We start from the raw sequence: 26,949 nt of genomic DNA on the forward strand, positions 1-26,949 counted from the left end.
ACAAACTAAGCTAAGCATAAGCCCATAATCAACATGAAGACCAATTCACAATTTTGCCCATTCAAGGCTAACATCCCACATCCTTCAATTCAATAACAATTCTTAACAATTCAACATAGATAAATACATACATGAACAGCCCACAACAATTTACACAATAATCGTCCATCAAATTACACAAAATCAATACACCCACTTTAGGCCAAATTTAGAGAATTTGTAAAGGCATGGGTTCATGAAGATTTCTTTCCTAAAACCATCAATAATCATTAATAACAACATAAAACATCATTGGAAATCATTTAATGCAAGGACCCATGCTTAGAATTCGAAATAGGATTTTGGTGTATTTGAAAGACCTTGAAAACCTTTTGATTGGGCTCCTTGAAAGAAAGAATGATCAAGGATAAAGGATCCCCATACCTTAAAGATGAATTCCCCACGAAATTTGAAGAAGAAACACCAAGAAATCTTCAACCCTAGCTCCAACTCCTTTTCTTCCTCTCTTCTTCTCTTCTTCACTCAAGAACCCTAACTCTTATTCTTTTAAAATGGAACAAAAATGATCCACAAACAGCCTAACACAACAATATAACCTCAAAAGAAAAGATTTGTGAAAAGACCGAAATGCCCTTAAATTTTCGGATGGACTCCCTGCCAACTGCCCAGCTTTCAAAGGGCATAACTCGCTCATACGAACTCGGAATCGAGCAAACTCAGTGGCGTTGGAAAGATCGTTCCAAGGGCTTTCCAAACATAACTGGAACTACTCCTGGATCATCCTGAGCTAGGAGTTATGACTGCTCAAAATTGGCCAAAACTCACTGATTTCCACACTTGGCCGAATTTCCAGATTCTGAATATTTTTCCAAAAATGACTACTTCAAATTTCAAGCTTCTTCTTATTCATTTTAAATTGTCGGAGTTACACAATTAAAACGAAATTACATATAAACCCCTTATAGAACCTCATTATAAAGTCAACACAAAGTCATAGGCTCTTGCTTAACCTATCATTTTTTTCCAAGTCGTTACAGAAATGATGTAGCGCAGAGTATGCATCAGTACTTGGAATGTACTGAGCATACAGGATATAGATACTAACCTGAACAAAGCATAACTGAGCAATGACATAAATTGAGCGAGAATGTAAATACTGAAACATAACTGAAAAGCTAAACTAAATGCAATGACCAAGTGCTAATCATGAACATGACATGCTAAAATGAACACTGAAGTATATACTGAAAACCTGGTCAAATGCACTAAAAGTCTAATTGTAGGAGATACTATTAATCGACATAAAACCACGTGAGCTAAACATGGAGTCCGATGTATATGCCCCATCGAGACGACCCAATATACCTTGCCAGGGGTATAAAGGCATGACTGACATGGTCACTAAATCTGATGCCTAACAGAGGGGACTTATACTCCTACGGGAGCACGAAATTCTTATACTCCTACGGGGGCACGAAGTTTTGGGACTATAAGGGTACGCTGAACCCTAGTACAATGGTATACATAACCATCAATGTAATCAATGGTGGTAACCACAACATTTTCATCAAACTTTGCTTTTTTAGGTCTAGGTCTCTGTGGGTCTTCATTGTTACTAACATAGCCATTCCGAGCCTTTAAAATCCCATAATTTCATAGGAGTGAAGCATATCTCATGCGAAGGGTTTCAGAACTAATTTCATAAGATGGTACTTGTAGTTCATCACTGAAAAACCCATCGTATGCAACAACAAAAAGTCCACGATCTCTGCATGGTGTATCATAAATTAGAAAATATAATAAAATCACATTTCAATAATGGTAAGACAAAAAAAATAATGTGATACTTACAGACTATTACTTGCTTATTGGGCAATATCAGTAACATGTCTGACTTCGAATGGGTAAGATTTGTTCTTTCCTTGGTAAGATTCAAGAACTGAACAGTTGGTTTGGTCTTTTTGCTCATAAAATCCGTTGGATTCAAGGCACTTTGGTAACAATGTAGACAACTTTTGAATCTCGGTGCACAATTTTCTGTTAGTCCTAGATGAGGACATCGAATCATACACCTTTATGCGTCGTTCATTCAATACAACAACTTCCAAGACCCAATGAAACTCCCTATTACAATGACATAAACCTCATCTGTGAGGTGCCAAGGCAGTCCAGCAGGTATACCAAACCCTTTGATAGTGCCAACGATTTTATTCTCATATTCAGGAACAACACTGGCATTGTCAATGTATGTTTTGAAAAAATAATTAGTAGTGGTATATCGATATTTAGAATGACTCTGTTGCTTCGACTTCTTCTACAAATAGTATAAAATGACATCCGCATACTGCACAGATGCATCAACAAGTGTATTTCTGTATCAATTTATTTGTATGTATTCATGTCTTAATCTAAAGATAAAAGTAGGCATGGATTTACCTCATCAGTCCAACACTTATTAGGTTGAGACATTACGTAGAACCAATCCTTCTTCTTTGGAAATACAACTACAAAATCAAGTTGTTTGAACTCAAGATCTGAGCAATTGGCTAAGTAATGATCGTCCTTGTCTTTTCTACAATTGTGTAATCATTATAAATAAATATTTAGTGGACAACAAGAAGAAATACTAATAATAGTTGAACGACTGTACTTTTTTGCATGATACTTGTAAAGACCCCTCGTTTATCCATTGCGAGAAGGATGACATTAGTTCAGTTGGACCCTCACTGTCAATGTTAAAACCTTCAAATAGATATTGTTGCTTCATATCACAACTGACGACTTCGACTTTCTTCTGTTTCTCTTTCTCTTTCGCTTTCTTTTTTACTTTCTCATTCTCTTTATTCTTCTCTTGCTCCTTCTCATTCTCCTCCTCCTCCTTCTCCTGCTCCTTCTCCTTCTCCTTGCCTTTTGGGTTTGAGTGTGCCACTAGAGCGGTAGTCATTGATTTTTTTTCTTTCACTAATTATAGATAGTGATTGGGAAATAGATTTTTTCAACCTCCTACACTTTAAAGGTTGTGAAATCTTCTTGGATGTATGGACATCAATATTATAAGTTATGTCCTTAAAAATATCAGTCGATTTTTTAACACGACTAATAAAATAATCATGTTGCTGCTCACATTCTTCGCATAGACAAAAAGAGCATTTGATGTTAGAAGAGGAAGCAACACCAATAAAAGATTGAGTTGTTGTCATGGATGAATCTTCTTGTATCATTTCATCTACAAGGTAAATAAAAAAAGGTTGAGAGTTTACAATTGATTATAAAATAATAATGGGTAGCAATTTATACTTACGTTGACACAGATGGATATTATGTTGTCATAGATTTACCTTCTGTTGCCACGAATGAATCTTCTGTGGCCACAAATGAATCTTCTTGTGCCACAGATTAATCTTTTGTTACTACAGATGACCATTTTGTTGCGCTAAGCCCCTAACACATAGGTGATATGTTCCAACATATGACAACTCTGTTGGAATATATACCAACATATCACTAAAATGTAGCAACATACGACACATCTTTCAACAAATGAAATATATGTTGGACAACTGAACAAGACTATATTTCTAAAATCATATGAACAAAATGGTCACAAAAAGAACAACAAAAGCAACAAAAAACGAATTTTCACTGAATGTTAACAATATATATACATTTCCTCAAAATTAGGGCTTTTTTGGGTTTATTGATTTTCTTTCAAAAACAATAAATTAGAGGTACCATTACACCATTATTCAATTTTCACATCTATAGAACGATTTATTGTTCATTAACCCAAGAAAAAAATTTAGTATTATTCGAAAATTGTAAAATCTTTCAAAAAAATGACTTGCCCATTTTAAGTCGAATACAATCTTCAGTTCAGAAAGAGGAGAGAGTCACGACCAGAGATGAGGAGAAAGATAAGATAATGGGGGAGAATATTTGTTTTGATAGTCGGATTTTCGGATTTTCGGATTTTCTAAGGAAGAAGAAGAAGAGAAGAGAGAACGTAGGGAGAAGAAGAGAAAATTCTATTTTCTTTTACCTTTTTTAAAATGGTTTGGATAGAATTATAAAAATTGAAAATGAAGTGTTTTTTTGTATTTTATAAAAGATTAGAAAATTTTGAAAATGTTAATTTGATCCCAGATTTACTTAATTATATTTTAGAGTGGATTTGACCCTTTCTTTCTTGGTCAAAGTGTCGCAAAAAATGAAAGCAAAATTTAATTGTCTCAACTTTCTTTTGTGTCCCCGTTAGACAAACACTATCGAGGAAAATTCAACCAAATCAGAGAGATAACACAGAAGCCTAATTTTGGAAATGAGAAAATTCGATCCGTGGCCGATCTTTTTCCGCCGGGAATGGAGCCGCAACTGGCCGTTTCTGGTTGGTTTCGCCGTCACCGGCACTATCATCACCAAGATGTCCCTCGGTTTCACTGGTTTGTTTCTCAGTTATCTCTTTCTACCTATTTATATTGCCTGAATGCCTATACTTTCGTAATTGAATCTGATTTCTTTGGTGATTGTTGATTTTTGCAGAGGAGGATGCAAAGAACTCTCGATTTGCGCAAAAGCATAAGAAGTAAGTCATTGTCCACTTGCAAATTAAATCTAAATTGAATTGATGTAGATGTATGTTGGTTCATATGATGTACTCTTCTTGTGTTTGCCTTTTCTGAGTCTTGAATTATCCATTTGTGTGTTTGTATTGTTTGTGATTATACGGGTGATGAAAAGCTCAAGCACATTGAGCAAAGTTCTGCGACAAGGTTACATTAAAAAAAAGTAGTACTCCCTCCGTTTCACAAAGAAGACCTCCTTTCCTTTTTAGTCAGTTTCAAAAAGAAAGACCTCTTTCCTTTTTTGGTAACATTTTACTTTTTGCTTTCCACGTGGCATGTTTAAGACCACAAGATTAAGGGCAATTTTGTACATTTGACATAACTTTAATTTAGGACCACAAGATTCAAAAGTCTTCTTTATTTACTTAAACTCCGTGCCAAGTCAAATCAGGTCATTCTTTATGAAACGGAGGGAGTAATAGATATTACACTGAGTGTTGTTGGGAAACGAGTAATAAAACAAAATATACACATGTTAAAATTTCTTACTATAGTGATATTAATTGCTAGGGGTGTTCAAAACCGAACCGTAACTATAAGCCAACCGCAAAATTGCCTTATTGGTATTGGGTTATCAAATAAACGGTTGGTGAATGGATTATAATTTTATAATTAATGGCTTATTGGTATGAGGGTGGATTATTCAATTTCCTTATCGGATAAACCGTTAACTTGTTAAGAGTTGCCATATTTACACTTAGGTATATTAGCATCATTTGATATATTGTTTGGTATATTAGCATCATTTGATATGTTTCCATAATATATAATTATATATTGTTAGTCCTAAGGCCATAAAGCCAAAAACTTGAAAATCTATTTACTTTTTTGTTATTAACTATTACATTACTATTAATCTATATTTTTTGTAATATACAAGAATTTTATAATTTAACTGCATTTAAAATAGTGAAAAGAAGTCATTTGTTTAAGGTGCGTTCATTGAGAAAAAAGGTAGAGGTTAGCTGATACACCGCCCGATAAGTGCTAATCCGTTATTGAACCAACCGATATCTTATATGTTGGCTAGCCGATTAGTAAATTTAAAAATCGATATCCATTAGGCCAAACTGTTAAGCGAAATTATCCGCCCGATCCATCCGATAAGCAGCCCTATTAGTTGCTCTTCTTCGCCCATGGGTTTTCCCCATTTAAAAAAGGGTTTCCACATAAAATTCTTAGTGTCATTATTTTCTCATTTAATCCCTATTATTTTGATTGTGTATATTTTTTTTATTCCTCGTTTCCCTACAAACTGGTATCAAAGCTTGGTTTGTAATATCTGTATTTTTGGGGAAAACGATGAAAGTCAACACAAGTAGAATGATTACTTTGAATGACGTTAACTATGACATTTGGAAGGGAAAGGAAGATCTGCTCTATGTTAAATTTTTTTATCAATCAATCATTACCAGTATAATGCCTGATAATACAACAGATAAAGATTGAAATTTGTTGCACAAAAAGGTTTGTGGATTTATTAGACAGTGGATTGATGACAGTATGTTGAACCATATTTCTCTAGAGACAGTAGTAGACACATGTTCGGACCCTATGAGAGTATCTTGAAAGTTCGTATGCTCGAAAGATTGGAAACAACAGATGATCTTGGTAAAGCAAATGTTAAGCTTAAAATATCATGTTGGTTCTCCAATGATAGATCATCTAAATAAATTTCAGGGGATTATGAATAAGTTATTTGTTATGGGCAATAGGCATTAAATTTGATGAAGAAATTCAATGTTTGCTTCTACTTGGTTCCCTACTAGACTCTTGAAAAACATTTAGAACTTCATTATCAAATTTTGCTTTGGATGGTGTGATCTCTATGAATTTTGCCAAGAGTAGCGTCCTGAACAAAGAGATGAGAAGAAAATTTCAAAGTTCTTCGTCAGATGTCTTGGTGACTGATCCCTAGGGGAAGAAAGAAGAATCGTGGTTTTCAGAACCGAGAACATAACAAAAGCAAATCCACAGGTAAACTTAAGGATATTGAATGTTATCATTGTGGCATGAAAGGGCACACATGAAGGTTTGCCGGAAGTTGAAGAAAGAGAACAAAGACAAAGAGGAAAAGAAAGAAGAGGCAAAGACTTGAGCAAGAACTCTATGTACCATGCAAGGACAAAACACATCGACATGAGATATCATTGGATTCGTGAGCAAGTGTAGAGTGAATTATTTCACATAAAAACGATTCACACAAGTGAAAATCTTACGGGTATACCGACCAAAAGATAAGTTTGACCTATGTAGAGAACTTGTCGGCATGAGCTTTCTCTGATAAGACAGAGATACCTCCTTTCAGGTGCGGTGCATGGGACAGGAGGGTGAGGTCAAAAAGGCAATCTTGCAGTAAATATAGACTTTAGACTTTCTGCAAATGGTGACATCTGTCATTTTGAATTGTTATTCCTTATTTATGTCATCAGTGACATGAAAAGGGATAAAATTTTCTTATAAATAGAGCACTTCTGCTCATCTGTAAACACACCACAGGCAAGAAAAAATATAGATAGAGTAGTAAGGTATTTCAAAGACACTTAAGAAAATAGTTTGTGAATGAAAAATATAGTTTGAACGATATTTTAGTGAGGTGGAAAATTAAAAGAAGGTTATTTCTTTTGAGTGCTCTCTCTATATTTTTTCTTCTCTATGGTGTGTTTACATATGAGCAGAAGTGCTCTATTTATAAAAAATATTGTCCGTTTTGATGTCGCTGATGACATCAATAAGGAACAACAATTTAAAGTGACAGATGCCTACATTTGTACAAAGTAGCAAGAATGCCTTTTCGACATTTTCTGCAATCCTGCAGCAAATGAAGAATTTGTTGCATGGATGGACCCCACAAGTGTAATGTAATGAAAAAAGAATCAAGCATGGCTTCAGGCTCTAGCACTATAATTATGGACTTGTCAGTTGTCACTCTGTTACCTTAATTTGCTAAGAACGAATAGTTTGAGCTTTGAGGATGAGATTTTTCTCTTGTTATAATGCTCTAGACGCAGGGATATCAAAACCTTATGACCTGTAGGAACTATAACCTTATGGCATGGGAGAGGAATGAAATGTTAAAGAAACTATGGTCGGCTAATGAATTGAAATTTAGCTATTAGGTTTTGATGACTGTATAACAAGCTGTTAATTTGCAAAGTTTTGTTGTTGAGGGTAGAGAGCTTATTTATGTTTGCATTCCCTATTGTTAAAAGATGATCAAAAGTGAGATACTTTTTGTGAAGTGGGCCAGAGAATTTAATTTTGTAATACAGGAGTGACTTGTGGTTAAAGAAAGGATGTCTGCCATCGAACTATAATATATGTGAATACACAGGCAAACCAACAATCTCAGATGTAGCCAGGCAAAGTTTTAAAGTAGGAAACTTTTAGGTGTAACGTAGAGGAAAAAACTTATAAACTCATGCTAAGAACTGCAACTGGGTGGAATAGGATGCAGAGCCTAGTAACAAAGGAAATTTTCAGGTTAATAGACAGAACAAGAGACATGCTAAAAGGTGAGCTGCAACGGCTTGATTGTGAGCTGTACAAAATCCAGAAGATCCGGTTGAGTCTGAAAGAATCTGTAGAAACATAAGATTCAGAGTAGACTTAAATGACTAAATGACTAGGAGTTTGAAGTGATGCGAAATTTCCCAGTTGTAATACAGATACAATTACTTCTGCTACTAAACAGAGATGAATTAAAGAAGAAGGGAGATAAGGCCAGCAATTTATCCGGTAAATCCTAATATTTTAGTTTGTCCAAGGGGAATGTCCCTGTGGAAACATTTCTTAAAGAATTCCACCAAAAATTGCTTTCGTCGAGTGGACTATGGTACATGAGGTCATCCTAACTCCTGGCAACCTGAAGAACCAGGGATGAATTTTCAGAAATAGGAGAAGATATGTGGAATATGTTTTTAGCTTGTCTGCAACAGTCATGAAAAGAAAAATTGATGTGCTAATGGTATAAGAAGCAAAGAAGACATGGGAGATAATACCATTGCACATAGCATATCAAAAGTTGGAAGGAGAGAAGCAAAATATAGGAAATGATACCATTGTACACAGCTTATAAAGAAGCAGGAGATGTTTTGAATAGGAAGCAGTGAAGAAAAATACTTAATTGATGTGCTAATGGTATAAGAAGCAAAGAAGACCTGGGAGATAATACCATTGCACATAGCATATCAAAAGTTGGAAGGAGAGAAGCAAAATATAGGAAATGATACCATTGTACGCAGCTTATAAAGAAGCAGGAGATGTTTTGAATAGGAAGCAGTGAAGAAAAATACTTAACTGCATGACAACAATTATTTTGGGGAAACCAGGGGTCCAGGACCATGTAGATGATGTGGGTATCTCTGTTGACCTTATCCAAATCTTTTTAATGCGCCACATTGGTGCTTTAGCTTGTTATAAAAAAAAAAAAGTGAAGCGAAACGGACTTTAAAAAGTAACTGACTGTAAAGAAATAGGATTAAGGGGTGTTGAGTTATTGTTCAGAAAGTGGGGAGCTAATTTTACTTTATTTGGTTTTCTCTTGCATAATTAAAGCTTTGATCTACATGGTTTATCCTTTGGGTGCTTCTATTCTAAAAAACTTTAATTGACCTTGACCTATATATAAATAATCATGTTTGAGTTGGCTAGAGCACATAAAGAAAAACATGAGTCAGGTGCTGCTGTTGGATTATGTTGTCCAGACTCTTCAAAAATGCCGTTGAGTGTGTGTTAGATCCTCCGAAAGTAGTACATTTTTGGAGGATCCGACATGTTTGCGAGAGCATTTTCCGAGAGTCCGAGCAACATAGCTGCTGGACCTAACTGTGAACCAACTGGGTGTGTGAGCCCCCCTTGGTCTCTTTTAATGGGCTTATTCCATCACATGGATGGCCAATCTTGAAAATGTTTCCTCTTAGATGATTGGTTTTAGATATTCTTCTTAATATAATTAAACCTGACGTGTTGGGGGTACTATTCTTAGTATAACTCATCGACTGTTAATTGCAAATCAATTTCAAACTTTGGTTCAGCTGTACCATCTGTCATTATAGTGGAATGATATCATCATATGTTGCTTAAAACTAGGAGTTATGCTGAGGAGCAGTGTGACGAAATAGCCCACTTAAGGCAGTCATGATATTATCCCATAGAAGCGGGATAAAAGAATCCTTGGATTATTTTCTCTAATCTCTTAAACTCTCTGGATTATGTTGAACATAAATTTTATCTTTTTTTTTTTTTCTCATAATGTAAGTTAAACCCAAACCATCTGATCTAATGGCTCTATTAAAGTTTAATGGTGCATCACATCCCATGGTGAAACTTAGTATCTAAAGTAAGATTCCTCAAGACTCCTTGGCTTCCTAATGTAAAGGAAAATTGCATTTCTCTCGGTTCTTATACAACTGGATTATCTTAATATGTAAAGTCACTAAACATCCAATTTGTTCTCTGTGCCTGCAGTTGAATCTCGTCATCCTTAAAAGGTTGCTGCTGTATCGAGTCTACCTTACTTGACAGCCTTTTTTATTACGATCAAAGACAAATTCTGTATTGCATAAAATGTCTCCTGAATCGTTGGTGGAGAAACTCTTGTTACTGGAAGTTGAAAGCTGCATTTGTTTTCTGTTACTAACTGATCTAAGAATCTTATATCTCCTAATAGTTTTGTTTGTGATTTGCATCTAATCCTAATATTTAAATTGATTTGCATCCTAATATCTTTATTTCTTTGCAAGACAATAAAAACACTATTTTCTATGAGGGCAAACATGATAAATTGGGGCCTAGTGTTTTTTGGTACATGAGTTTTTCTGGTTCAACAGAACATGTCGTCTACATCAATTTCTTCATTGTGTTAAGAGAAAAAATTGAATTTTCTAAAGTTTTTTATACTGTACTTTCATAAAGCCTCTAGTTTCTTACCATGCAAGACAATCGAAAGAGCAAAGATGCATGCAATTAGTTCGATCATTTTCGTATTCTAGTAATGCCAAATAGTTAGTTAGAATTGGAACGATAATAGATAGTTTAATTTGGAACTAAGCTAGTTGATTGAGCATGTTAAATTAGAAGAATCTGAGCAGTGAGCAATGCAGAGTAGTGTAGTAGTACTAGTGCCTCTTCAAATTTGGGAAGATACATATATATTGAGCCAATGTTCATATATCCAGCAATTACACAAAAATCCACTTCATTGTAATGCTCAGCTCATTTCAACCACAAATTGTTTTAGTAAGATCTGGTTCCTAAATAACATTTTTTAGCAATTGGTTCTTTAGGTTGAAATCATGAATTAAATGGCAAACTATCAAACAAAATGACTAGTCACACTCTTTACCTAACACATCCCTCTCAACCTACTCCTATTATCGCACTCGTTTTTCTCATTTGGCCCAAATACGTCTTGACTCGATTTATCAAAATTTATGCAATTTATATATTATACAAAATTTAAGCAAGATTCGAAGGGTGATTTTATATATTTTCGGATAAAGTGCTATATTTGATAAATGGAGAACAACTATATATATGGGGAAAAAAAAAATCCCTTTATAGATTAGTTACAGTAAAAATAGCGGGTAAATATTTTTGGGAAGAAGCATCTCAATTTGACATCTCATACACGTACAAACGTAACCCACCAACCAACCGACGCTCCATTATTTTGAGAGGAAGTCTTTCTTCTTCATCATCAATTTTCAGCTCATTGCTCTGCACCTTCCTTTTTTTGTATTTTTGTAACATACACATATTGCGTTTCCTCTCTTTATTTTTGTTAGATTAGATAAGAATATTCAGAGATCGAATTGCTGCTATTGTAATTTTTCTGAAAAAATTATGGATGAATTTGGCGTTTTGGTTGAGAGATATGGCGTCAAAGTTCAGGGAGGCAAGTCAACGCCCATGGCTAATTTGAAGGCGAAAAACAATTCCAGCAATGGTTTTCCGTCAAATCTCGGGTTTAATTCGGGTCAAAACACCGGGTACAGCTCCGGGGATCCCTTTGCGAATGATCTCGATGGAATTTTCCGGTCTAAGACTTCACAGAACTATGATGATAATGATATTTTTGGAGGTGTGTTTGCAAATTCAAAGCAGCAGCAGAATAATGTGGATATTGAATCAGTATTGGGAGGTTGGAGTTCGGGTAATAATAATAACTATGCTAGTAAGAATGTGAATGATGATTTTGATTTGTTTGGTACGGAACCAAAGAGGAGTGACTCGATTGATGATTTGTTTGGGAATTTGGGATTGAAATCGGATGGTTTGAAGAAAAATCCTGCTGGAAAGAGGTCAGAAAGTGATGATTTGATTCCTGGATTTGGTGATTTTAGCTCCCCAAGTTATAGGTATGTGTATTTAGTTCAATTGCTTACGATGTGTATTTGAAATTCAATTTTCTTTGCCGTCTGTTTATGTTTTGGCCTCAGAAGTTACAACTTTCCAGTTGATCCACAATTTGTTATGTTTATTTATTGTTAGTTTTGTGAACTGTGACCTGAAACTGAAAGCAAAAAGGTTATTTGCTTCATTATTTAAAGCAAATTATTAGCTGAATCCTAGGCTAGAAACATCATATGGATTTCTGCTATGAGTTGAGAGCTCACTATAAAATTAAAGATGTATTTGGCCTTGCAAATTGAATGTTGAGATGTGAGAAAATACAGAGGTGGTATAGAGAGAGGCTTAAAGTTTCTATGAGGTATATGACATAAATCTCTTTTTTACTACTCCCTCCGTTCCACTTTGTTTGTCTGTTTTGACTTGACACGGAGTTTAAGATAATAAATAAGACTTTTGAATCATAGGGTCTTAAACTAAAATTATGTAGAATGTACCAAAATGTCATTTAATTTTGTTGTTTTAAACATGCTATGTGATATGTTGAAATTAAAGAGTTACCAAAAAAGGAAAGAGACATTCTTTTTAAAATGGACTAAAGAGGAAAGTAAGACAAAGACATTGAAATGGAGGGAATATCTTTTTCTCAGCAAATGCTTTTCAAGTGTTTGATTGATTACTACGTGTCCATCAAATTATAGTTTCTTTAGTAGTTCACTAGCATCTTGATCTTGGAGCTGTTTCAGGAGATACCATCTATGCTGAGGCAAAGAATAAAGTTTACCATCTTAATAACCAAGTGGCTCAAGTTAGGATGTGACCATCTTATGATATAACTAACATTGCCAAATAAACATTTCAAATGTATCAATGTGTAACTCAAATCTACAGTAAAGGGAAGCCTTGCAAAACCAATGGAGTCAACTAACTTTGCCACTTTCTTGTTTTTTTTATATATGTATCACTCTATTCATCCTCAGAAGCATAGTTTAAAACTCTACACATTTCTGTTTGTATAGCAAAAAATCAGACCCGAGGAGTCCTCAGCAATCGAATTCTTCTAAATCAAGCTCCTCTTCACCAGATGATCCATTTTTGGTTTTTGAATCATCCACCAGTGAGGCAAATGCTTCTTCTTGGCCATTTTCAGAATCATCGGAACATCATAGTGGAAGTAATCCTGTGACATCTTCAATTGACGAACTTGAAGATTTTGCCAATTTTAAGGTTAGGAGTGATACAACTGAACTACCACATGTTCCTAAAAAGGACTCCTCTGTAAAGAATCCTGTGGACAGAGCACAAGAGAAGTCCAAAAATGTGAGAGTGACAATCAACAAACCGAGCAATATGACAAAGCCAAAATCTGCAGCTGAGGTATTGGATTAAGACTGTTGGGTTCCAAGATTTTGTGTGTACTGATCTGATGAACTAACCTTTTTGGTTCCCATGTCATGTTTCTCCCTATACCCTTCTTCTTTCAGGGCCATATGTCTGCAGGTTTCCATAAGAAGGGAAGGCCAGAAGAAAAGAAGTCATCATTGAGTAAAAAGAACGTGTCGCCTGTGAAAAACCTTGTCGATGACTTAATGTTTTTTGGAGGTGACTTCATCTCTGTAAAAGAAGATACCAATTCTTTTTAGAAATTAATCCATTAGAATTTATTAATGCCAGCATTTCACATTCGTCTTAATTCAAATATGTTATTCATTTCCTGTTGTTATTTATTCGCCATTGTGTACATGCAGACTCTGCTCCTTCCTCTGAGGCATTTCAGGAAGTTGAGGATGAAAGTGAAGAAAGAAGAAATGCTAGGTTGAAACATCATTTGAAGACCCAAGAGCGCATGGTAATCTTTCTTATAACTATCCCTTTAACCGAGTATTGTGCTACCGTTTCCTTGTTACTTGCAATAACCTTTTTATTATTGGATGAGTATAGTGCTAGCATATTCACATAACTTGCAATAACCTTCCTATTTTTAGATGCATTAAGTCATCCTTGATTCTACTTAAAATGAATGGGTTTGAAGTTGTTTTTTTATGTGTGGCTATTTGAGAAATTGAGCTACATTGAGAAAAGAAAAATCTGTATATGGGTTGGTATTTGCTTGTGATTTTTATTAAACTGAGAAGCTTTAAAGATGTAGTAGAATAGGATGCGTGAAGAACTCCTGGGTGGTGAGTTTGGCCTGTGATGGTATCTCCTGAACTATCATTCTCCTTAGATGCCAAGTTTCTCTTTAATGCATTGGATCAGACTTAAGATGGAGAGAGGGAGGGAGGAAGAAGCTTTTGTCAAGTACACACCACAGTCATCAAAAATAATAAATAGAGGGATGTTCTAAGTTCCATAGTAGTTTACTAGTAAACATTCTAAAACCATGCAAATCTCTTGTTTAATGGGTTACATTCTCGAGATTGGTTTCCTTTGTTATTTGTGCAACTTTTATACTACCTTTTCTAGAGGCAGAATCGGGATTTGAAGTTTATTGGTTCTAGGATCTAACCCTTTGGAGTTGTTGGGTTCTAAATTTATAATTTGTACTTATTAAATAGATTTTTCAAAATAAATTCAGGGTTTGGGCCAAAGTTACTAGGTTCTGCCGAACCCGTACCGTAAACTGTACATCTGACCTTGACCTTTCTCATTGTAGTGTAATCTTGAGTATAGAAATGGGCTTTAACTAACAGTTGGAATTCCATTTTTGAGGTTGAGAAATGAAAAAGAAACAAAAAGTAAAAAAAGGTGTAGTGTTCAGAAGGAGTAAGGTTTCCTTTGATATGCTTGAGTTGTTTGCTATGCTACACGGATCCTTTGTTTCCTCTCTTGAAGCGGTGTCCATCCACATTACACCAGTGCCTGAACGGGATTCGTATACTATTGCGTCATTATCTGGAGGATCCTCGACTGGCCGTGAGTTGAAAATGGAAGGCTGACTAACGGAGAAGAAGATGACAAGAGAGAACAAAAAGTATAAACCTGGTTCATTGCTGTCGTCTGTTTGTCCACCCATCTCATCAATCGCTTCCCTCATGGCTTGCTCATCCTTGAGGGTAGCTAAGCCAAAACTCAGTGAAAAGAAACTAACAGAAAAGAAGAGGAAAGAAGAGCTTTTAGTCAGCATGAGGGTTAAAGATTAAGAGAAAAAGAACAAAGGAATTCTGTATGAGAAGTATTTTCATTTTGAAGCCAAAGAATCATGAACCCTCCTTTGAGGAAGAAGATCTAGGGAGATGAATGGAAATGCGCGAAGAGAATTTTTAGATGTGGGAGCTACAGATTGGAAAGTTGTTGAATTGGAGTAGATGTGCCCTTCTTCTGGACTTGGTGTCGGCTGTTGTTTTGTTTAAAAAAGGTTTCTTCAGCCAACTTGATCCACATACCCTAACAATCCTGTACACTTATATATCTTATTGGGTTTAGGCTTTAGAAGCCACCACAGGTTCAAGGAAGTCCATCTTGCTTTATGGAAAGAAGTCCAGTATCTGCATTTTGAGTTGAGGAAAATAGAAAAAAACATTTAAAAATTGAAATAGACAAGTAACGAGATGAGCTCAATTATAGAAAATCAAGTGGAGTGTAATTAATTGCTTCAGTCGACTCAATTTTGTTGCTACATTTTTAACAGCTCTATGTTTTTGGAGTTGAACATAAATCTTAGCTGCACCTAAGCATCCTTAGTCTGTAACCATACTTCTATTCATATCCCAAAAATTCTAAAGTTTAGGTGACGGCAAATCTGACTTCTAGTTCAGTTGTTTTTTGCATCTCAGAATGCTTCCAGAGAGGGGTGCATACATAAAAGGATGGAAATGCTATTCCTAGGTGTTATTTTGAAGTGAAGTTGCATTGGTTATTTTTTACCGCATCTGATTCTGTTTCTTTATGTGATCAGGCTAAGGCTTTGGCTGAGAAGACTCGGCGTGATCTTCAGTCTCAGAATGAGCAGGAAGAGAAGCATGTAAGTTTCTGCTGATTGCTTAAAGCTGCCAATAACTGATTTTCACAGGTTGCATGAATTCTTCTAGGGAACAAAGCAAACGTAAGGAAGATTATTGGCTGTGGAAATTATCCTCCCTCACTTTCCTTTTGGCTTTCTCTCATCTCCCCGTCTCTAGTTTTCTTTATTTTTTGATCTACAATGAAACCACACATTAAACCTGCTCGAACATTCTGTATATGTTTTTCCCTTTAATTTTGAACAAACTGCTTACTGCAGAGGCTTGCTGATACGCTGAACTATGACATAAAACGTTGGGCTACTGGAAAGGAAGGCAACCTCCGGGCGTTGCTGTCGTCACTACAACATGTATGTAACTAGCTAATCTCGAAAGACATTTTAGACCTGTTAGAAAACTTTCAAGACATAGTGAGATCTGAGTTTACTGCTTTCTATCAAGCCAGTTTAGATACCTCCTCACTTTACTTCAATTTCAATCCATAATCCACACTTGGATTCATGTTGGGTAAAAATGGAATTAAGCTGGGTAAAATTGCTCTAGATTTGCTTCTTACAAGTGTGGATGGGAGTAGTTCCCAGGCACTAGCACTGCTATAAAATTTTGTTCCTCGTCTTTTGACCTTATTGCCAGTTTGATGTTTGCTCTAGCTTTTGTGTCATTTGAGCATCCATTAGATTACCTATCTTTTATCTGAGATGCCATTGGTATGGTTGAATCTGTTATTTCTGAACTGTTGCTTTAAGAATCGATGCTCTTCAGTTTAAATCTAGTATTGCATGGAACTTCATGCACAAAGCAAACATGAGAAGACGATCATATTTCATATACGTCTCTTCTGTTGATAGCTTATAATATCGCCAGTAGTTATAGACTTTTGCAAGGCTTACATAGTTATAAGCATAGTTTTTGCTATGTTAAAGATATTGTATCAAGTTCTTGAAGTAATCCTTTGCAACTATTGAATGCTATGAAGGTATTGTGGCCTGAATGCGGTTGGCAGCCAGTTTCATTGACTGATTTGATCACTTCTATATCTGTCAAAAAAATTTATCACAAGGCAACTTTATGTGTCCACCCAGACAAAGTTCAACAAAAAGGGGCCACAGTTCGGCAGAAGTATATTGCTGAGAAGGTTTTTGATCTTCTCAAGGTACGTATATAGCTTATCAAGTGATGAAGTTCATAATTTTAATCCTCATTTCTGACATGTATATGTTTGTCATCTGGTCCATGTATTAGTTATTTGTGTGTGGTGTAAATAATAAAGTAGTGGTGGTTAATTGAGAATAACAATACATAAAATATTATGCAAAGATTAGCTACTTTAAGGGGTCGTTTGGTAGAATGTATAAAAATAATGCTCAATAGAGTGTATTAGTAATACTTGTATTAGTTATGCATAGATTATTTCTTATGCATTTTGGTTATGCATATTGGTGTATTAAAAATAGTATGAATTGTATAAAAATATTTATTTACAAAAGTATCCTCCACAATTATGGTGGAAAAGATGTAAAAGTGCTTTTGAGGGGTAATTGGGTCTTTAACCATGTATTAAATCCCTTTGCATTACTAATATCTAGAAATTCATGGTGTTAGTAATACACTCCTCAATACATAACAGAGTGTATAATTAATGCAAGCATTAGTTATACATAGCATGAAATGTGTACCAAACAAGGGACTACTAATACACAAAGCACACTCTACCAAACGACCCCTAAGAGCATTTTGTCTTAAGATGATTTTTATACAACAATGTATTGTTGATGCATATTGTTATGCCTCTCTATCACGCATAAAATATTTCATGAAGTCCCCCATAACTTGTGTTGGTATCAAGTTTAAACTACATTAATTATGCATGATTGCTTTTCGTTATTAGTCCAGCTAAACACTGCATTAATTATTTTTTTATGGGTCCAACCAAACATTATATTATTTATTTGAAATCTTATGGAGGGATTATCTTTACTACTGATCCAACAAAAAGCCCCTTAATGGGGTAAATTATATGGGAGCACAATAAGGGCTCTAAAAATATGTTGGCCTTGCAGTGAACCATTTTTCTTTTGTCCAAAAGAAAATACTTGATCACAGCCAACTCAATGTTCAGAGACTTCACTTTTTCTATGGAAAAATAGATTTTGTTGATTTAGCTTTGGTCCTGTTAAAAGTTCATATTCAATTGTTAGGTTAAGGGTTGATACCATTAAAATTTGATATTGGGAAAGAAAATCACTTAATATACTAGGTGCACGAACAATTCTTCATAAGTTCAAGTCAAATGAATTTGATAATTGGGTTCAACTAGTGATCCATATCATAAATGATGCTTCTAATTTTGACCCAATAAAATGATGATGCTAATGCAATATAATTCTTTCCCAAGGTGTATATATGATATTTTGGTTAACTGCATATAATGCATGCACTTCTAGCATTGTTTATAAAGGGGGCCTGAAATAGTTGAGAAATTAGGATATCAATATAGGAGATTTCAATTTTATAATTAGTGGTCAGATTTAGATATTGCAGCTCAAGATATATTTTTTGCTTGCATTTAAGAGAAGATTTTGTTTCTGGCGAACTCAAATGCAAAATTTAAAATTGCTGTTTGACAAACAAAATGAATTTGAACGATCGTTATACTGAAGAAGAGAAGTTGAAGCTTGATTTGAACAAAAAATCAACCCATATTTACTGAAACTGCCATATGAAATAGAGTAATAGCAATTGACTTCAACAGAAAACATAAAACAAGGGAAGAAGGTTTTTAAGGGTAAGGTTTTATTTTCTCCTGAGAACTGTGGAGGCAGGGACTCTGGTCAGGGAGGAGTAGAGTAGAGATAAGTGTTAGCTGCTCAATTTGGTTAGGAATAGATATCATTGAGTTCATCGAAGAAAGAGAAGTAGGTCGACTTTTCAGAAAGATTGAAGAGCAGTTCCACTAATAAAAGTTATTCCTCTTTATAATTTAAATGACACCTCGTAGAAAATCCATCTAAATAAGTTAAAACAAATGCTTAGTTTGCTTGGCAGTTCAAATTTACCATATACTGTTGCGCTTGCCCTTGCCATGTACTGTTATCAAAATCTGAATAATTTTGGCTTGTTTGTTCTTACGAATTTTACAGTAAATGAATCTAGTGCCTGTATATGGCATTCTTCACATCATCCTTGTGGAGGGACTATGGAATCCATATAATTAATTCAGCCGTAATCTTTGAGGGAAGGATTCAAAATTTTTTGTACACCAAAAAAAATCTCCTTCGTATGTTTAGGGGGGACGAATAAAAAGAAAATTATCACAGATCACTTCTACAGTGTTTCCATCTCTATTGAGAAGTAACTACTCATCTTTTCCTTTGGTTAACATTAACTTCCGTATCTCTTGGAAAGTAGCTACAACAACTTATCCTTTTGTACTAATTGAAACCAGAAGTGAATGAGCTAGTCTATGTTTGTAGCATATACACTCATGTTTCACAACATGTAGTTCTGCATTTCAAAGGTGCCAATTGTTATACTGTCTCAGTTTGGTATTGTGTTTTCTAGTGTGGAGTAAGTAGTGTGTGTAGTATGTTCAGGAATCATCAGTGATGCTGTTCTAAATTGGATTCTGAAATTTGACTATAGGAAGCATGGAATAAATTCAACTCAGAGGAGCTATAAGATGAGTTCGAACTGCTTTAAAAACTCCTTACTGAAAGCAGATAATGAACTGTCCTTGCTTGGAAGTGAAGCAACGATGTACGAATGTTCTAATAGTTGTGCGAATCTGCTCGACTTTACTGTTTTGGTGGACTGACACGATACTTAGTTGCTTCACCGGGAATTAGTGCTATCACGAATGTGCATGTTTACAATCTCCGGCTATGTATTTAAAACCGAGTAGCTTTTTGTTCGTGTGATTTTTATTTTTTTTTGTTTTGCAGTTGTCACATACATATGGATATCTTCATCAGCAACTGTAGGTTTTTGTGCATAATTTGTTGATTTAGGTTTAACACCATGGTTGGTGACATGTTGCGTGCCTATCTGAGGTGTGTGTTACAATTGAGGTTGAAAGTCACCAGTAATTTCCATGAAATTGTTTGCTAAAAGTAGAGGCCTGGATTTGTGGTGTTGGCCAGTAAATAACTATTTTTCCTTGTGTAGATCGTCAGTGTTGTTCAAATCAATTCCTTCATATTATCTTGCTAAAAGTTTTCTCCTCCATAACGTTTGAAAAGGAAATCGTAAGATATGAAACACGTTATAAACACATTATAAATCATTTCTATGTATGGTATAATAAAAAATCTCAAGGATAATATATGATAGTTGTAACATATAAATCTATATATCCCAAGAAATACAAAATACATATATTTCTTTTAAAATGTAAGGTGTTTATGGGGCATGTATATATAAATCATATTCAATAGTCTGGTATAACCTTAGGATTAGAAATAACAATAATATACCTTGAAATATATGTGGTATATCATATTGCAAATTGGAATATTGTGTTTGTTTTTTTTTTTTCAATTTCAGGGGTGTATGTGATAAGTCATATAATAGCATACCTATTAAATACATTGCACATATTTAAATAATATGTATAATTATTTTGTTTAGTATTATATTATACATGCAATTTGTATATTTTGTTTTTAATTACTAAATTATATATAAGATATTGATGGAGTATTAACATTGTATAAAATCGTCCCAGTATAATATACTTGAAATATAATAATGATTTTTTTTTTGAAAGCTATCAACATAAAAAAATAAAATTTGAAGAATCAAAGTACATCAAAACTATCACTTTTTAAGCAAATTTTATACTTAAACACCACCACTCCTTTTGTATTAAAATATATCTCAATGTTGAGTTGGCCAAATGCTTATTTTCAATCAACAACAGACACATGTAGGCTAACTCAACATCAAGGTGTATTTTAATGCAAATGTTGTGATACAATGATAGTTGAGGGATGAAATCCATAAAAAAAAAAAAAAAGTGATAAGTAAATAGTGTAATGGATAGTTGAAGTATGAAACCCACGAAAAAGGTGATAGTTTAAGTATGATTTTTACCATTAACAATTGATGTCAAAAAGTTGGGAGAAAATATGTTTACCCGAGAAGAATTCATTTACCACTATTATCACTTTTGACTCAACAAATTCATCAGTGTAGATTCCTGGTATTTGAATCAATCCTAGCTAGAGTTGGAAGTAATACACTATTTATGCAACTCAAACAACCTGCTGCTAACTCCTGCTCTATATAGATGCAAACCAGACAAGGTTGCAATAGTAATACTGGTATTTGCAGATGCAAATAAGACATCACCTTCAGCAACTACCTCATTCAATGATGTGGTCATCGTTCCCTCTCCTTCCACGACCAAAAAAATGGAAGGACCAGGAATGGAAGGAAATACTGTAGTTGAGTTTTGTGGAAGAATGCAACGGTCCACCTCGAATTCATCAAAGGGAGGGAGGTATCTCTTTGTGTAGGGATCAACCACAGTACCTTTCAGAATATCAGGAAAACCCTGCAACAGAAGAATTGATTCAGATTCATATAGGTAAAGAAACGCCCAACGCATTTGCATTTCATTTTAGAATAGAAATTGGCGATAACACTATAAAATCTTCTCATAATGAAAAGACACCTGACTTAAACACCCGTGTACAACAATTCCTCATAAAATGTGGCTCTAATGAAATAAAAGCGTAATGGTGTCTGACAATACCTGTTTGTACGTGAGCATTGAACAAAGTATCTTAACATCTCGTTGCTTTGGAGTTAGACCAGCACGTATCACGTTATCTGAATTTGCCATGCATTCAACAGATTCACCATATAAATATGCATGAGGTTCATTTGAGCCTAAATATAAAGCTTCACCAGGGTTGAGTTTCACATAATTTAACAAGTATGCAGCTAAGACACCAACATCAGCTGGATACTGCTTCTCAAGTTGTAGAATCAGTTGTTCTTTGTCAGTTAGATGCCTCGCCTACAAACATTAAAGATGAATACACATATTCATAAAAATAAGAGACAATCGAAAAGCTGAATTTAAGCAGCAAGAGTTACAGAACATGCCGGAGGAGACAGCTCAACCACATAATTCACATAAGAATTATGCATCAACAGAAGTAATAGAAACTCAAATCAACATGTCTCCCATCTTTTCCAAAAAGACAGAACTTGATGCAGCAGATACAGTCAAGAGTGACTATTGCGAATGTAAAAAAAAAAAATTGACGCATCCAAGGTTCAACCACAATAGAAAATAAAGGAGGAAAACTGAATCATTCACATTACAAGGATAAGTATAGCAACTTAGATACAAATCAATTCCAAACAAATTAGCTCCTTTGCAGAAAATTGCACAACAAAAGCAACTTGATGGAGCTTATAACAATTCTGTTTCAGCTAACCCATACACAGTAACATGTAAGAGAACAAGTTTTTTTCCTTTCTTTTAGTGAATAACAATGATAAGATAGATCAGCTGTAGAATTAAAATCCAGAAATCTCATATCCAAATTAGTAAAACCTTTTGATACTGTAGTTCCTCAAATTCTTCAGAAATGAACTTATTTTACATTCTCTGCCAGTGCAATCCACATTCCGCCTATCTAAAAGTCTAAATGTAAGTTAGTAGAGGCATGCAAGCACATCTTTAAGTTAAGAAATTGGTCTAAGACACAAACACATAAAGTATGACAATAGACCAAGTTTTTCAAAAACCTAAGAGAATTACTGTCCAAATGGACAAGTTACGACCACACAGAATAACAAAAAGGACACATCCAACTAATGCCCAAGTATTACAAAAAAATTATGCTTCCACTTGGTCACAGATCAATTTGGATTACCTGGCCTTCAAAGTTTAGGCGACTAATCAACTTGGCTAACACTTCAGCAGTCACATCCTTGCAAACAGTCATTATGTCAGTAAATACTGATTGTAGTAGTAATCTAATTTCCTCCTTCCCATCATCCTCATTCAAGTTTAAGACTTGCTCTGCTTTTGCATTACCAACCACTTCCACAATCTCAGGTGTAGTACGAACAATCACTTTGAGCTCCTGGAAAAAATTCAATATACTTGTTATCACAATCAAAAAATAATAATTCTAATTAGTCATGTACTCGTGTTAGTATAGCTAAGGTTCTAAACAGACTTGAAAAATACAGAGTAAAAAAGCTATGATGAAATGTTGAAGAAAAGAAAAATATTGACAGCAAAAATAGTAAAGATAACCAAAGTAAATAAACAACAATAGTAATAATTGAAGAATAAGATGATAATAATAATTATAAAAATAATAAGAATAATAATGGCAAGGAGAGGAGGGAATAGAGAAGGTGATCTAAACTAGAACTATCCTCTCCAATAGAAAAGAGAGAAGTCGCTCGACTACCTACTAACCTTCTGCCCTAATCTTTGACATCACTGCTCTCATAGTAGGGTCATGTCCTCGGTGAGCTAAAGCTATGACATGTCATGTCTAATCACCTCTCCTCAATTCTTCATTGGTCTACCTCCACCTCTCCTAAGACCTATCACTGCCAACCTCTCGCACCTTTTCATTGGGGTATTTGTGCTCCTCCACTTCATGTACCCAAACCATCTCAGTCTTGCTTCCCTTTTTTTGTCCACCATAAAGCCATTTCCACCTTGCCCCATATATCTTTGTTCCTACTCTTGTCAGAGATTCCATACCATTAGAAAATATAGACAACTTCAACTACTTTTTGAGTTTACTTTTAGTTTGTATTATAGTGGCTCTAGATGAGTATAAATGAAGCGATGTGGCCAATGAGGATTCATATAGTCGACCATAACTTGTTTGGAATTGAGACGTAGTTATTATAGTCATGGAAATTAAGTCTATTCCATCAACTCAAGTGAAGGAGCACAATAACTTTGTTTATCAAGAAAATCACATGAATCAGGTATATACTACTGCCTGTCCTTCCAATGGTGGATCTACATCAATTCCTGCCTATTGGTTTGAGCTATACATTTATAGTTGAATTTTTTTATAAAATATGTTTACACTAAAGTCCTACTCATTGTCATTGCAGCTCCATACGTGCTTACTTAAAATCTTTGGATCCAGCTCTATCAGCCGCCCTACCCCAATTCTAGATCTCTCATAACAAGAAGCTTGTCAACCAGAATAAACATAAATTGGACAACTTTTGAACATAAAAAAAAGAAAGCAAGCTATGCTAGTTTCTTAACACATGTTTAACCAGCATACGCAGTTAGGGGCCTTTAATTTCACCTAGACAAGGAAGGAGGGGATGAAAAATGCTACCTGGAACTCTTTTTCCTATTTTAGATAATTTTACTCCCTTAAGTTACAATTTTGACATCTGGTTGTCAGGGGAGGAACCACAAGCTCAGTTTCATACTATTATTTTTTCTTAAAAAGAAATGTTTAAATAGTACAAAACAGGTTCACACTCATGATATTGCCAATGAAAAAAAGCCTAAGAAACAATCAGATTTCGAATGAGAAGTACATGAACATAGAAAATGGGCACCGTAGCCTCTAGACTGCACCACATACACTTTTTTAATAACCAAGGAATCCGTCAGGGGCCAACCCTTAGGACAAACCTAGCCTTCAAAACTCAGGGATAATGGGCCCCTCCCTCTACCCCTCTCCACTTAAATACAAGGTTTAGTTGGCATCGCATAGCTCAAACTTGTGACCAAAGCTATAAGTCCCTTAACCTTTCACTTGAACTAATCCTAGGTCCCCAGATTATTACATAAAAGTGCTTCTATCACTAACAGAATCACTTCTAAGGAATAGTAAAATTATATGCACCTGAAATGTGCATCTCATTTGAGAGTAAGAAAGTCTATCAACACTCCAAATATTAACTAGGCTAACATAAATCCTAAGTCCTCGAGTACCTCAAGACTGACGAAACCACATAAAGCTTCAAATTGCGTCAGCGCCAAAGCCATCTCAGGTTTGTGATTGTCATCCTTGTAAGCAGAAGGCTGCTCTTTATGCAGAGAAGTGGCCAAATCCTTGTCTGGATGGGCCTGTATGGACAAAGCTTTGGCAACAGATAATACCTAAAAACAGAGGAAACGTTAGAAACCTATTTAGCCATACGGACAAACATGTGTATACGACTTACACTCATTTAAAATGTATGAAATTAATCTGAATTGTCTTCTTATCTGTATTTTGTCAGATGCAGGCAATGTCATTATCAAAGGCCATAATTGGAGTCACTCTAGTAGTTATTATACATCATGTTATAGACCAAAAGGAGAGCCGAACCCAAAAGACAAATGTGATGAGAGGGAGAACCATTTAGTTTATAAACTCACTAACATCTCTCCTTTTATCCGATAAGGGACAATTGACGCATAACACTTTAGTATACTGCTACTACAGAGCACAATCAAAATCAAAACTTTAAAAGATTCGCTAAGAGAGCCGGTTAGTATTCCCTGATTTGTTTTGAACTATGTGAACCATTTCATCTAAGATTTGGGATCAGTGGCAGCACCAGCTATAAAAAAAATAGTACTATCAGTTGCACAAATCAACAAAATGGAAATTCCAGAAAATCAAACAAAAAGATAATACGTACACTCTCAGTCCCAATTTTTATGTGTCACTTTTCACTTTTTCGAGATCCAAACTATTTAAACTTTGACTGAACATTTTAATATCTAAATTATAATTTTAAGAACAGATCAAACAAACCTTGAAGAGAAAGGGAAAATCGGTACCCCACTTGTTCAGAACGGTTTCTCCAAGGACACTAGGGTTTCTTTCAATCCATTCCTTCAATGTCAGATTTTCTGTATCCCCAACATACGACGGGCCAGATTCGTGTGTGCCCATCCAAAACTCAGCATAGGGCTGATTCTGATCAATATTGATTCCAGTATTTCGATAATAGAGACGTGCAACAGTAGATTCCCGACCAATGCGCCCCCAATCAGATTTTTTAACGCAACAGATCAACTTGATCAACCCACCATTTACCTCCTCCATGGAATGGTGTAGATTTGAGGCACTTTCCAGCGTTTCATTGCTCTAGTTCCGAATCACGCATGGCGTTGTTCATCTAAAAGCTTTGAGCAGATGAGATTCAAGTTTTTTTCTTCTTTTTTCTGTTAAAAATTCTAACGCGGAAGAAATGGAGATCGCAGAGGTGAAAACCGAAAACCGGAAAAAGAATGAAAGAAAGAAAACAGATGGCCAAATCAGAAAATGGCAAACATTTGGTACTATTTTTATTTTATTAAAGTAAGGATCCATTTTATTTATTTGGAACCCAAGATAACTCGTAGTCGCTATAACTTTTGACATAGCATCTGTCTTTCAGGTGAACACTTTGTACGCGCTTGATAGCATGCAACCACATAGAAGCAGTGACAGAACTAGAATTTTTAATAAGGGGGTTCAAAATCTGAAAGAGTAAACACACTAACTAATCGAAAGGGGTTTGACATCCACTATATATACATAAAAATTAATATTAATCATGTATAATTAGTAATATTTTCTGCCAAAAGGGGTTCGAATGAAGTCCCTGACAAAATACTGGCTTCGCCCCTGCATAGAAGATGTAAATCATACTAGACAAATCTTATGCAACAGGCTTAATTAGAAGGTGCATTTATGCTATGTTTTGTCATTTATTTGCCACAAACACCAATATCAAATTAGAGAATATCCACACTTCTTTTCTGGAATAGTATGCCATTCCTCTCGGTCCACAACTGGTAGATTGTTGCACTGATGCATGCCCCCTTTGTGGTCACTTGTTGCTTTTAATTGCACACACAAATGTATATGATGTACATGTTATATAGTAATTGTAAGTAATTAGATGTCGAATCATTTAGACTTATGTTTAATCGTTTACTTAATTAAACTAGCTAGTTCTAGTTATTTATTCAAGCTATGAAATCTCAAGGTTCATTTATGAGTGAACTAAACCAAATA

The 26,949-nt window shown here is 35.0% G+C and overlaps 4 protein-coding genes across 4 annotated transcripts in view; 3 read left to right on the forward strand and 1 right to left on the reverse strand.

Moving 5' to 3' along the window:
• The window catches only part of LOC125872110 (superoxide dismutase [Mn], mitochondrial), a 333,170-nt gene that overhangs the window by 65,704 nt on the left and 240,517 nt on the right, over positions 1 to 26,949 (forward strand). The gene's annotated exons all lie outside the window — the stretch shown is intronic.
• LOC125872115 (ATP synthase small subunit 6, mitochondrial-like) lies at positions 4,229 to 4,586 on the forward strand. The gene is made up of 2 exons (XM_049552792.1): positions 4,229 to 4,439; positions 4,540 to 4,586. Exons 1-2 carry the CDS (start codon positions 4,319 to 4,321, stop codon positions 4,584 to 4,586), a joined length of 168 nt encoding a protein of 55 aa, XP_049408749.1. The 5' UTR covers positions 4,229 to 4,318.
• On the forward strand, positions 11,099 to 19,965 carry LOC125872095 (uncharacterized). Its single transcript, XM_049552769.1, has 8 exons — positions 11,099 to 11,983; positions 12,995 to 13,352; positions 13,460 to 13,577; positions 13,724 to 13,824; positions 15,874 to 15,939; positions 16,198 to 16,287; positions 16,914 to 17,090; positions 19,580 to 19,965. Exons 1-8 carry the CDS (start codon positions 11,469 to 11,471, stop codon positions 19,613 to 19,615), a joined length of 1,461 nt encoding a protein of 486 aa, XP_049408726.1. The 5' UTR covers positions 11,099 to 11,468; the 3' UTR covers positions 19,616 to 19,965.
• Positions 21,067 to 26,173, reverse strand: LOC125872102 (mannose-6-phosphate isomerase 1-like). The gene is made up of 5 exons (XM_049552776.1): positions 25,699 to 26,173; positions 24,888 to 25,055; positions 22,828 to 23,040; positions 21,693 to 21,959; positions 21,067 to 21,491 (listed from the first exon to the last, which is right to left on the reverse strand). The coding sequence occupies exons 1-5, from the start codon at positions 25,990 to 25,992 to the stop codon at positions 21,177 to 21,179; spliced, it is 1,257 nt and encodes a 418-aa protein (XP_049408733.1). The 5' UTR covers positions 25,993 to 26,173; the 3' UTR covers positions 21,067 to 21,176.

This window comes from Solanum stenotomum, chromosome 8 (genome assembly GCF_019186545.1).
Source record: "Solanum stenotomum isolate F172 chromosome 8, ASM1918654v1, whole genome shotgun sequence".
NCBI lineage: Eukaryota > Viridiplantae > Streptophyta > Magnoliopsida > Solanales > Solanaceae > Solanum > Solanum stenotomum.